The sequence below is a fragment of the Arvicanthis niloticus genome, chromosome 11 (genome assembly GCF_011762505.2).
Source record: "Arvicanthis niloticus isolate mArvNil1 chromosome 11, mArvNil1.pat.X, whole genome shotgun sequence".
Taxonomy (NCBI): domain Eukaryota; kingdom Metazoa; phylum Chordata; class Mammalia; order Rodentia; family Muridae; genus Arvicanthis; species Arvicanthis niloticus.
In genome coordinates, this window is record NC_047668.1 from 45960931 (window position 1) to 45974002 (window position 13072).

The 13072-nt window shown below is 40.8% G+C and overlaps 1 protein-coding gene across 2 annotated transcripts in view; it reads right to left on the bottom strand.

Annotated features, from left to right (window-relative positions):
• Nbas (NBAS subunit of NRZ tethering complex) overlaps positions 1 to 13072 on the bottom strand; it is a 284871-nt gene that overhangs the window by 180126 nt on the left and 91673 nt on the right. For both annotated transcript variants that reach the window (XM_034514140.2, XM_076942115.1), the window contains exons 24-25: positions 8734 to 8919; positions 7442 to 7615 (exon numbers count right to left, since the gene is read on the bottom strand). In XM_034514140.2, the coding sequence (XP_034370031.1) occupies positions 7442 to 7615; positions 8734 to 8919 (360 nt within the window). The remainder of the gene's footprint in view (positions 1 to 7441; positions 7616 to 8733; positions 8920 to 13072) is intronic.

Below are 13072 nucleotides of genomic sequence, written 5' to 3' on the forward strand. Positions count from 1 at the left end.
CTGCCACCCAGGCACTTTCTTAGTAAAAGAAATACAACAATGAGTGTAATAAAAAAAAAAAAAAATCAGTGACAGTTCAGAGAAATAAAGTTATCTAAAGCAGATGAGGTAAAGGATATATATAAATATCTTCAAGATAATAATTAATTTGGAACTGACAAAGATTTACTCAAGGTTATAAAGTGACTAATAAAATAAGCATATATGGAATAAAACAACTTATCAATACACTTAGAAATTGATAAAAGTAGCTAGCCTTTCTAGATTCTTATTTTAAACAGGGTACCATTCCTAGTTACCTTTCTACATTAATTTATAAGTCCTCCTAACCACCCTGTAAGACTAATTCCAGTTTTATTTCTATTTTGCATAATGGAGAATCTGAGGCAGTGGGGAGTCACATGATTTGCTCACGGTGGTGAAGCTAGAAAGTCATAAGGCCTGGACTAAGATCTAGACCCCTGGCTGCAAGGCATAAATCAGGTAGCATGGGCTCCGGAGGTCCTGTAAGTGTGTACACATACAGGCAGACATAGGAAACTGAGGCAGGGCATGGTAGCCAACAGCTTATGATGGAAGAAACCCAGTATTGAAAGCTCTGAAACAGACCCCAGGCAAGGGCAGCCTGGGCAACCATCTTAAGCAGAAGCCAAGCCTTGATATTTCATCTGACCCACTGCCTCCTGTTCTCCCCTTCCTGAGACACTAAAGAGCCACTGCTAGTATCAATAATGTGGAGCTTGTATTTGATCATCTATACTCAAGCCTTTATACTGAGAGTCTTTTATTATGAAGAGTAACAGAAAAGCCTTTTGCTTTCCACTCAACCTCATTTTGGACTCATATCAAGACACAATTTTTTCATTTTAAGTCAAAGAATCTCACTATGCTATTTTCTAATTCCTAATTCAAGCAACCCTTATGCCTCTGCCTCCCAAGTGACTGGGACCCCAGGTGATGTCTCAGAGTCCTACCTATTCTTGTATTATGAACTGGCTGCACTACAGAAAAGATTAACTATATTCAAACTAGTTACTACTTGCTATCTATAATAAGTTTGTTCCAAGACCAGAAAACAAAACTGTAAATACTCAAGTCTTTTATACAGAATATCAATTTTGTATATAAAATACACATACCCTGGTCCAGATTTTATTTCATCTTTGATCACATATAACAGAAAAATGTAGATGCTATACCAGAATAAAACCAAAAGAGAAATTTTACATGTTTAATACACATAAAAATTTTCTTCAAACATTTTTGATGCAACCTTAGCTGAATTCAGCTGGTTAATAGAAGGGATACAAAGGTACTCTAACCCTGGCATTATCTTAAGTAAGCAGATAGCAACGCCTGCCCCAAACAGGAAGTAACTGGAACCCACTAGTACCCAGGAAGTCACTCCTGGCCCTGAGCACTGAGCAGATTTTGGGCCCCAGCTCTTACCCCAGTAGTAACACCTACCCCACACAGTTCTGATAAAACCAAAACAATAGGAAAGACAGGCTCCAATCAGAGACAGGGCAGGTAGCACTAAGGAGATCCAGATGACAAAAGGCAAGCGCAAGAACATAAGCATCAGCAACCCAGGGTACTTGGCATCATTAGAACCTAGTTCTCCCACACAAGAAAGTCCTGAATTTCCCATAGTACTAGGAAAACAAGATTCAGATTTTAAATCACTTCTAATGATGATCATAGAGGACTTTAAGAAAAACATAAATAACACTCTCAAAGAACTTAAGGAGAACACAGGTAGACATGTAGAATCCCTTAAAGTGGAAACACAAAAATCCATTAAAGAATTACAAGAGAACACAACCAAACAGGTGAAGGAATTGAACAAAACCATTCAGGACATAAAAATGGAAGTAGAAACAATAAAGAAATCACAAGGGGAGACTACCCTGGAGATAGAAAACCTAGGAAAGAAATCAGGAGTCACAGACACAAGCATCACCAACAGAATACAAGAGATAGAAGACAGAATCTAAGGTGCAGAAGATACCATAGAAAATATCGACACAACTGTTAAAGAAAATGGAAAAATTTAAAAAGTTCTTAACACAAAATATCCAGGAAATCCAGGACACATTGAGGAGACCAAACCTAAGGATAATAGGTATAGATGAGAGTGAAGATTCCCAACTTAAAGGGCCAATAAATATCTTCAACAAAATTATAGAAGAAAGCTTCCCTAAAGAACGAGATGCCCATAAACATACAAGAAGCCTATAGAATGCCAAATAGACTAGACCAGAAAAGAAATACCTCCTGTCCCATAATAATCAAAACACCAAGTGCACAAAACAAAGAAAGAATATTAAATGCAGTAAGAAAAAAAGGCCAAGTAACATATAAAGGCAGACCTATCAGAATTACACCAGACTTCTCACCAGATACTATAAAAGCTAGAAGATGCTGGACAGATGTCATACAGGCCCTAAGAGAACACAAATGCAAGCCCAGGATACTATACCCAGAAAAACTCTCAATTACCATAGATGGAGAAACCAAGATATTCCATGACAAAACCAAATTTACACAATATCTTTCCACAAAGCCAGCAGTACAAAGGATAATAGCAGAAAAGCTTCAACACAAGGAGAGAAATTATACCCTAGAAAGAGCAAGAAAGTAATCCTCTTCCAACAAATCCAAAAGAAGATAGCCACACAAAGATAATTTCACCTCTAATAACAAAAATAACAAGAAGCAACAATCACTGTTCCTTAACATCTCTTAACATCAACGGACTCAATCTCCCAGTTAAAACACATAGGCTAATATACTGGATACATAAATAGGACACAGCATTTTCCTACATACAGGAAACCCGCCGCAGTGACAAAGACAGACTCTACCTTAGAGTAAAAGGCTGAAAAACAATTTTTCAAGCAAATGGTCCTAAGAAACAAGCTGGAGTAGCCACTCTAAAATCTCCAGCCTGAGAACACAAAGCGGGGGGGGGGGGGGGGGGGGGGGGGACCCATGGCTCCACGTGTATAGATATTTGAGGGTGTCCTTGCCAGGCATCAGTGGAAGTGGGCAGCCTTGATACCTCAAAGTTCAGATTTCCTAGGGTTGGGGAATATCAAGAGCAGGGAGGCGGGAATGAGAGGATGGTGGGAGCATACCCTCATAGTAATTGGAGGAGGGGGAATGGGGTAAGGGGTTAGGCATCAGTGGAAGTAGAAGGCCTTAGTGCCTGAAAGTTTGGATTACCTAGTGTTGGGGAATTTGAGAACAAGGAGGTGAAAATGGGAGGATGGTGGGAGTACACCCTCATAGAAACCCCCAGAATTACATGGCTTAGACATGACAAAGGCAGGCTGCCAGAGGACTAGATTCCAGAATTCAAACAAAAAATTATCTGGATACTAAATTTTTTTTTGTTTGTTTTGTTTTGTTTTTCAAGACAGGTTTTTTCTGTATAGCCCTGGCTGTCCTGGAACTCACTGTATAGACCAGGCTGGCCTCGAACTCAGTAATCCACCTGCCTCTGCCTCCGAAGTGCTTGGATTAAAGGCGTGCGCCACCACCGCCCGGCCTTGATACTAAAATTTGTTTTGAGAATTGTATATTGCAGAATACACAGACTCGGTGTATCTACTCATCAAGCGGAGCAGACCTGCTCAAACCTCTGATGTCCTGGAATTGCACCTGGATGCAGTGAAGACACAGATGTCAGAGGCTTATCAATTTACTCTTCCCCCTGCCCCTCTTCTAATATCTCAACGCCCATAATCAGCTTAAAGAAGTTAATGAAGAGTCAGCGCCCCTATTCCCTGGGCTTGGGGACTGAGGTGGTTAATAGTGGGCTGTTTCTCTAGGGAAACGTAGTGGTTTTGTTGGAACAGGGAGGATTAGCTAGGATTTATTGCATAGCTATAACTTACTGGTAGAAATATGTATAATTGTTAGTAAGATGAAGTTATATGACAGAGGAGCTGGTTAGTCAACAAAAGGATGGACTGGGTATTAGGACTATCCTGTACCTCATTGGTACAAATTGGCATAATTATGCTCTAATTGTATTTTGAGAGAAAAGTTTCATTTTAACAGGAAGGGTGATGTGTAGGAGGAGCTAAGGTAGGAGGAGTACTGAGAGGAAGAAAAGGAGTAAGAAGAGGAGAAGAAGAAGGAGAGGAGAAGCTAGGTGATGAAAGAGAGAAAGAGGGGGAGACAGGGAGGCAGATATTCATGTATCTCCACCAGTCAAAGATAGTTGTTATATCTAGGTTGGTCAGTGGGTTACACCTCTGATTGAACAATTCCAAACTTATAAAGCCTATGATTAACATTATTTTTAAAAAAATGTATAAATGCAAAAAGGAAAAGGGGGCATGGGATAGGGGTTTCCTAAGGGGGGTGAGGGGGAATGGGGATAGGGGATGCCATCTGAAGTGTAAATAAAATATCTAATAAAAAAAAAAGAAAGAAAGAAAGAAAAAAAGAAGCTTGAGCTGGGCCCAATATGTCTTTCTCTTCTGCATGCTGATCCAGATGTAGATAGAACTCTTGGTTTCTTCCCCAGCACCACATCTGCTTGTACACTACCATGCTTTCTGCTGTGATGAAAATGAAGTAAACCGCTGAATCTGTAAACCAGCCCCAATTAAATGTTTTTGTTTATTGGCATTGCCTTGGTCATGGTGTCCCATGTGAACAGCATGTGAACAACAAAAGAAACCCTAAGACAACATCTGATGCTCACGTCTGACATTCTCAGGAACTAGACACACATGTGGTATAAATGCATGTAGGCAAAACACCCACACACATAAAAATAAGTAAATAAAATATCCTGGTCACAAAAAAAAAAGATGAAGTTATAATTCCTATAATGGTACAAAATTTACTTTGATTTCAAATTTAAGGTTTTCATTCGTATGAGCTTCTTATTGATATAAAATGAGATTAATATTGTTACTCTCATAGGCATTGTGCCTATATAACACATTTAGGAATACAAGGCTTAGACCCAGTCCTTCTTTAACTTTTTTAACTGATTTGAGATGGTTAGCCTGTGAGTTAAGGGCTTATAGCAAATTCATGGCTCTGAGTTTATTGTTAGGGTGTTTTCTATATTTTATTTAGCCAAGAGGAGTTAACAAACAATAGTCCAGATTTCCTTACAGGGATAGTTGGTTTTCAAAACATCAGAAGTCCACAGAATTGACATTACAAACATTTCTGTATTAATGTCCATTTTGATTAGAGACCTGTCTGGTCCTGACAGCTTCCTGTCTTGGATTCTAAGAAGAAATTGAGCATCTTTGGAGTTACTCCAGTTGTGGTGAGACAAACACTGGGCAAGAATTGCCTCTTTTCATCTACAGACAAATCACTGTCCAGAAAAAGACACACTTGCAGAATAGTCGACTGATTATATCTGCCAAGACAGAGTAATCAGCCCTTAATAATTCTGCATCACTAGGTCTGTCAGATGATCCCGGGCCAGAAGGCTAACAATCGGATGCTCCAATGTTCTGTAGCATAGGAACTGTCTAGGTGCTCAGTGGCCTCTATAATTTGGCTAAGTTTTAGAAGCTATGCTTGGTGCTTCGAATAATTTCAGTTAACTCAGTCATTCTGGATTTCTGATGGGGTTGAAGACTTATAGTCTCATAGCCAATCCCATCTATTTACTTTGAGAGAAAAGGTTTGAGAGGATAGTTTTCAGCTGACATTCATTCTAAAGCCAAGAAAAAAAGCCAGGTTCAGAATTAAGTCTTTTAGTTAGGAGGAACAACAAAAGTTCTGTTTAGTCAACAAAATGATGGACTGGGTATCAGGTCTACCTTGTAAGTTACTGACACAAATTGGTATAGTTATGTTCTAATTGTATTCTAAGAGAAAAGTTTTACTTTAACAGAAACAATCATATGTAGGAGGAGCTAAGGTGGGAGGAGTAAGGAAGATAAGGAGTAAGGAGAGGAGGAGAAGGAGAGGAGGAGCTAGGTGACGGGGGGGGTGGGGGGGGGGGGAGACATGGAGGTGAATGTTTGCCTGTCCCTAGCAGTCAAAGATAGTTGATATATCTAGGTTGGGTATTGGGTTACACTTCTGATTGATATTGAGCATTACCAAACTTATAAAGCCTTTGATTAACATTAAAAAATAGTATAAAAGCAAAAAGGAGAAGTGGGGGTGGGATAGGGGTTTTTTTAGGGAGAGGAAATGGGAAAAGGGGATGGCATCTGAAATGTAAATAAAATATCCAATAAAGATTTTCAAAGAAAAAAAAAATAGAAGGGATACAAACTCTTCAGTACAGAGGTCTCAGTTTGTTTCTCCCCTGGCATGACATAAGGTTGATGATTTCTCCTAGTATTATCCGTATTTCACCCAGGATACATTCTTAAGGACTCCAATCTGCTCAGATCTAATGCCTACCAGGAATCCAGTTTCATTTCCACTTCACACAGACTTCAATAGGACATGCCTAGGTGCTATGGTTTCCGATGTGTGTCTTGTACATACTGGCCTAGTAAGAATTGGTTTACTACTTTAAGAAAGATCCTATTTATCTGTATATCTTTGTTTGACTGTGATATTTTCCTCTCAAACCAGTAATGCACATCTTTCTTAAAACAAGACATTGTACACAAAAATCACAGCACTCAGAAGATACTCTTGCCTGTGAAGACCCCTACATGATGTCTCACCTTACAGCCTATGAGAGATATTTTCTTTCTCTCAACATTCCTTTCTTGGTATAACTGTAATAGCCACTAAACCATCCCTCTTCTTTCTCAAACCAAAAGAAGCACTAAAAATCAATGAACTAAACTTCACACAATTAACAGCAAGTTATCTATAACAAAATTAAGAGATATTCACAGTGCAAAAGTATTTGCAGCTAACAAAATGGCTTTCCTTCCAGCAAATCCAAACAGAGCAGAAGGCAAGTTCTAAAATGCTGTCTTCTGCTGCTGTAAGAAGCATTGGGATGATTGAGAATATCATTATGAGAACTTAAAAACCTTCATAAACTTTTTGGATGTCCCTGAGAGAAGACACTTTTGCTTATTGGTGACAGCATAAACATGCTGGGCAAGAACACAGTGCAGACTTAGATGGCCCAGGCGATCACATGAACACTTTATAGCCCAGTCCTCTTCCACTTCCTACACTTGCTAAAGACACTAAGTAGGTCAACTTTAGTGAACTGCCTTCACTGTTAGAGTTCTAGACCTCAACTACAGGTCTCAGTACTAACACATAAGAAGGATGGAGTGAATGAGTTGAAATAGCCCCAATTATGTAAACATTTTTTTTAAATGTACGTTAACAATGTTGAAACCTTTTTTAAACATAAAATAGCAATTATTTCCTACTTACAGAAATTTCTTTGTAAAGTCAATTACAAAAATTTATACATAAAGCAAATGTTACAGACTAGAGAAAGGAGTGGAAATGATATGCTACTTACATCTGGTTTAGAATGCTGAAATATCTTCAAGGGAAGTTTCAAGTCTCCTTTAGCTAAAGTTACTAGATATTCTCTTAGTAGCTCATTGGCTGCACCAGGAGATTGTTTCTCACAGCGGTGAAGAAAGGGAACCATCCACTGGTAGGCACTGGTCACATAATTGTCCTCAGAACACTGTAAGCATAATTAACCACAGAAATTCAATATGGCACTATACCAGACAAGTCAGACTAATGTTAAGCTATGGAAGCCCCATACTTTCTAAAGCACCACAGCTCCCTGCTCACTTTAGGCCTAATTGCTAGCAGAAGAGTATGTTACCTTCTCCTGGGTTGGTAGGCTACAGTAGCTATAAGTCTGTATCCCATCTCTGCAGACTGGAACCAGCTTAGGGTCCCATAGGCCTGGGCCCAACTCAAGAAGACATACATGTTATGGCTACTACTCAGCCACAAGGCCCTCCATAGCAGAGAGCATCTACCCAGAGAAAGCCAACAAGAGCATGTGAAGAGATAAGAGAGACATTGAGACCAAGGGAAAAAGAGTTAAGGGACGAGAGCACATAGATGCTGAGACAGATGAGTAGATGGGCTAGAGAGAAGAGCCACTGGGAATACAATCTCACTAATAAAAGCTCCAAGTTTTTTTTCTTTTTCGTTGTTTCCCCTTTATGACATGGATTATTTTATTCACATCTCTAAAACTACAGCATCACTTCTCATAATTATCCCAGAATGTAGACCTACAACTACTTTCTTTCTAGCTAGCTAGCTAGTTTCGAAATACAGTCTTTCTACATAGCTACATAATGCTGGCTGGAACTCACTATGTAGGCCAGGCTGGCCTCAAGCTCACAGAGATCTACATTCCTCTTTCTCTCCTGAGCGCTGGGATTAAAGGCCTGCTCATCTACACTTGACATAAAATCTACAACTCTTAACAAGGGTGTCATACAACACGAACCAAGTCTCAATGAATGGCTTGCAAAGGAAAAGAAATTATTGAGAAAAAGAACAACATGGAAGATGGAAATGAGGTGACACATGGAGGCAGAAAAGAGGGAAAAAAAAGAGGGAGCAGAGAAGCTGGGTCAAAGGTAAAGAAAAAGCAAGGTATAAAAATAACCAATAGTTTTTTATTCCTGCTGTAATTTACCCAGACATGTCACTTTCAAAAGTACAAACACTACCCCCTCTTTTCTACACTGTCATGATTAGAAGTCACGTCCTTGTTGGCTTGTGACACAGCAGAAGAAGCCCACAGCATGCTCAGGAGATTCAGATAACACTCACATGCTCCATCAGTAATCTCAGCTTTTCAAAGTCTTTCATCTGCTGCAGGTCTTTCAGAGTGAGGGTGAAGTCGCAGCCTGCTTCATAAACCAGTGTTTCCAGCGTCACCAGATCATCACAGAGAGCCAGCAAGCCAGGAATATGGCGCTCCACTCCTAGGCGAACAAGTGACAAGGCACAGTCCACCTGAAATTGGAAAGAGACAGTAAACTCCTGACTAAGTCAAGGTGAAAGCCTCCAGTAAAGAATCAAATATATACCTATCTCTATGAAATTTCATAGTCGGGATGCATCTTACTCCAAAGTGTTGGAGTTCTTTATCGAACATATCAACATCAAACTTTTTTAAAATGTATCAATCAGCAAGATATCCTGATGGTACAGATATGAAGGGAAAGAGAGTCATCTTAATTCTTACAACAAAATAACAAAATACCAAAAGCAGAGGGAAATGGGGCATATACAGCAGTGAGAACGCCTAATTAATTGTTACTTTCTCTACAGCACTGTGCTTCCAAAATAAAGCTTTGCTCCACAGGCTTTCCTGATCAGTGCCAAGCCATCTGCAGCCACTCAATAAATATTTATTTCTTAGCTAAATCAAAGAACAACATTTCCTTTACTTGCGCAGTAAACTGACATTTATCTTCTATTCCCTAATCAAATTTATGAACTACCATCATCCAGTTGAAGGGAAATTAGCAGCTGTAACTATAGTGCCCTTCATCTCCTGCTCCTAGTCTACAATACACAGAGGGCCCAGGAGGAGTTAACACCAATCTAGGCACCAGAAACACAAAGAGCAGGCAGATGACTTCTCTGCCATCAAAGAGTGAGAACTGACACCCGAGTAAAAGTTTCCACTGAAGCATGTGCTGTGTCACTTTTCCCAGGGAAACATAACAAACATCTGGTCACCCTGAACAGCGCACTGATGACAGAACACAGAAGGATTCTACCCTTATCAAGCTCAGCAAACCAGTGATTTTAACTGAAGCCCCTTACAGGAAAATGAGTAATGTAGAGCAACTAAAGCAAAGTGTGTCCTGTTTCTAGCTTATGTGGAAATGTCTGCAGATTATACAACATCACAGAAGAGCTGGGCCAGGAGAAAGTCTCTTCTCATCCACAAGGAAATGTGAGTGGGCCCACTCTGAGGGCCCACATAGAGAACTGTAATGCCTCTCCTTTGAGCGTGGCACTAACCAGGCCATACACAAATAACAGAGTTCCACAGGAGCGTGTCATAACCAATACTGACCAAAGGATGAATTACTGAGAATGACAGATCAAAAGCAGACTGAGAGCAGACTGGGCATTCAGGAGAGCTGCAGCTCTGGGGGATGAGGAACCCTGTTAGAAATATCCTGCTCACTCACTTCCTGGTTTGCTGGTTCACAGTGAGTGAATGTTTGTTGGACACTTCCTGTGTGCTGGACAAAAGTAAAGTGGCAGTATAACTACAGACATACGAGACAATGAACACAGCAGATCTTTACAAAACATGGGATTTGGTAGAAACACATAAGTAGCATGGGTAAGAAGGAGGATTCTAGAATCATCTCCTGGCTTCTCCTTTTAGTGAGAGGGTAAGGACAAAAGAAGACTGGAAAGAGTAAATACATTCCATACTGCGCACGCGTGCTAAGGAGCCAGTACAGCTCATGCATTATTTCTCTACAAGAAGCCCAGCCAAACTCATGATCCTCCTGCCTCTGCCGCCTTCAGCAAACCCTACTGGTGTGCATCACCACAACTAGCAAACTCAGATGATGCTGGCAAGGATGTGGAAAAAGAGGAACACTCCTCCATTGTTAATGGGATTGCAAGCTGGTACAACCACTCTGGAAATCAGTCTGGTGGTTCCTCACAAAATTGGACATAGGATTACCTGAGGACCCAGCTATATCACTCCTGGGCATATACCTAGAACATGCTCCAACATATACAAGGACATATGCTCCACTATGTTCATAGCAGCCTTATTTATAATTTATAATGGCTATTATAAATGTCCTTCAACAGAGGAATGGATACAGAAAAGTGTGGTACATTTACACAATGGAGTATTACTCAGCTATTAAAAACAATGAATTTGTGAAATTCTTAGGCAAATGGATGGAACTAGAAAATATCATCCTGAGTGAGGTAACCCAATCACAAAAGAACATATATGGTATTTGCTCACTAATAATTGGATATTAGCCCAGAAGCTCGCAATACCCAAGATATAACTCACAGACAGACCACATGAAGCTCATGAAGAAGGAAGACGTAAGTGTGGGTGCTTCAGTCCTTCTTAGAAGAAATAACAAAATAATCATGGGAGCAAATATGGGGACAAAACGTGGGACAGAAACTGACAGAGTGGTTGTCTGGAGACTGCTCCACCTGGGTATCCATCCCATGTGCAATCACCAAAGGTAGACACTGATGTGGATGCCAGGAAGTGCATGCTGACAAGAGCCTGATATAGCTGTCTCCTTAGAGGTCTGCCAGAGCCTGACATATTCAGAGGCAGATGTTCACAGCTAACCATTGAACTGATCATGGGGTTCCCAATGGAGGAGTGAGAGAGAAGACTAAAAGAGCTGAAGAGGTTTGTGGCCCCATGAGGAGAGCAACAATACCAACCAACCAGAACTCCACAGGGTCTAATCCACCAGCCTGGGAACAGATAGGGAGGGACCCATGACTCCAGCTGTATATGTAGGGGAGGATGGCATTGATGGGCATAGGTGGGTGAGGAGATCCTTGGTCCAGTGAAGGCTGAATGCCCCAGTGTGGGGGAATTTGAGGGCAGGGAGGTGGGTGTGGGTGGGTGGGGACACATCCTCATAGAAGCATGAGGGGGGAAAGGAGGAAAGGATAGGGGGTTTCTAGGTAAGAGGGATAATGGGGAAAGGGGATAACATCTGAAATGCAAATAAAATATCCAATAAGAAAAAAAAAAGAAAAGAAACAAAAACAAACAAACAAAAAAAAAAAAACAAAAAACAAAAACAAAAAAAAACAAAGAAGCCCAGCTGAAAGTCTAAATTCGAAAAACCAAAACCTACCATGAGAGAAATGTATGTGGCTTCAGTAGACATTGGGGAACATAAATCATGGAAAAATATTTGAGAAGATCTGAATGGGCCATATGTGTAGACAAAATTAGTGTCTATAGCAGCAGCCTGGGGAATAGTGATGGGGAAAAGCAACAAGCAGGAGCCACAGGAACATACCAACATGACAGTCATGACAAGGACAAGAAAAGCCTAAGCTAGGATCAAAGCCCAGGAGGAAGAGATGTCTGCAAAGAAAATAGGAAACAGTACCAATGGAAAGGATAAAAGAAGCCGCTGGCTTCACTGAGCACAGCTTCTGGACAGTGCCAGGCACATCCAGATGGACAAATAAGGAGGAAGCAAAACCTGAGACTTCGACGCCAAAGGTGGAGTGACTAACTGAGCCAGTTACTAGGGAAACAGGATGTCTAACAAAAACGGGAACAGGACAGCTCCACTCTACTCTACGAGTCACATCCATACAAGTGAAGGAACTGAGCTTCCTGTTGCAAAGTGGGGAGGGAGACAGGAGAACAGCAGAGCCATGAGGAAGCTAAAGGTATGGGGAGAAGAAATGCCCTAAGTACATGGGAGTGCACAAGTGTGGAAGGCAAAGCACAGGGGAAGAGATGAGTGGCTATAAACTCAGAGAGAGGGGCCCCCTTCCTCTGGGAAAAGCCAGAAAAGGTCCTGATGGAAGGTAGTTCTCAAAATCTGAAATGAGAAACAAAGCAAAATCCTTTCTGAGAGTAGTGAGGGAAATAACAGGGTGAGGGGAAGACAGAAAAGAAGAGAAAACAAAGGAACAGCAAAGTCAAAGGGGATGGGGGGGTGGGGCAAAGCCCCACAGTGCTGGATTGGCAGACAGGTGAGGAAGAGAGGCAAGGAGTGAGCTCCATGGAGACACATCAAAAGAAGAGGGCATGAGGGGGCAGAGCACCAGCAAAACCAGCACCTGCCAGGACTGCAAAAGTACTGGAAGCAAACAATTCACAACTCAAAGTGCATTTATATCTTGGTAAAAATTAAAAACAAGAGTAGCAGCCATTTGTGTTGCTGTCTTCCCCAATGTTTACTGAAGTCAACCTACAAAACGTGAAAGTCAAGCAGACACCAGTGAAACTAACAGGAACATTCAACAAGCTGGAGCCTTCAATGGGGTAAAATTCACCACCATAAACATTTCCTACACCAAACAAACAGATTTTGCTCAAGGCATTTATAGGCACTAAGAAAAAAGAAGTCCCACATCAATTAAACCTCTAAAAATGAAGAAGATAAAATCGATG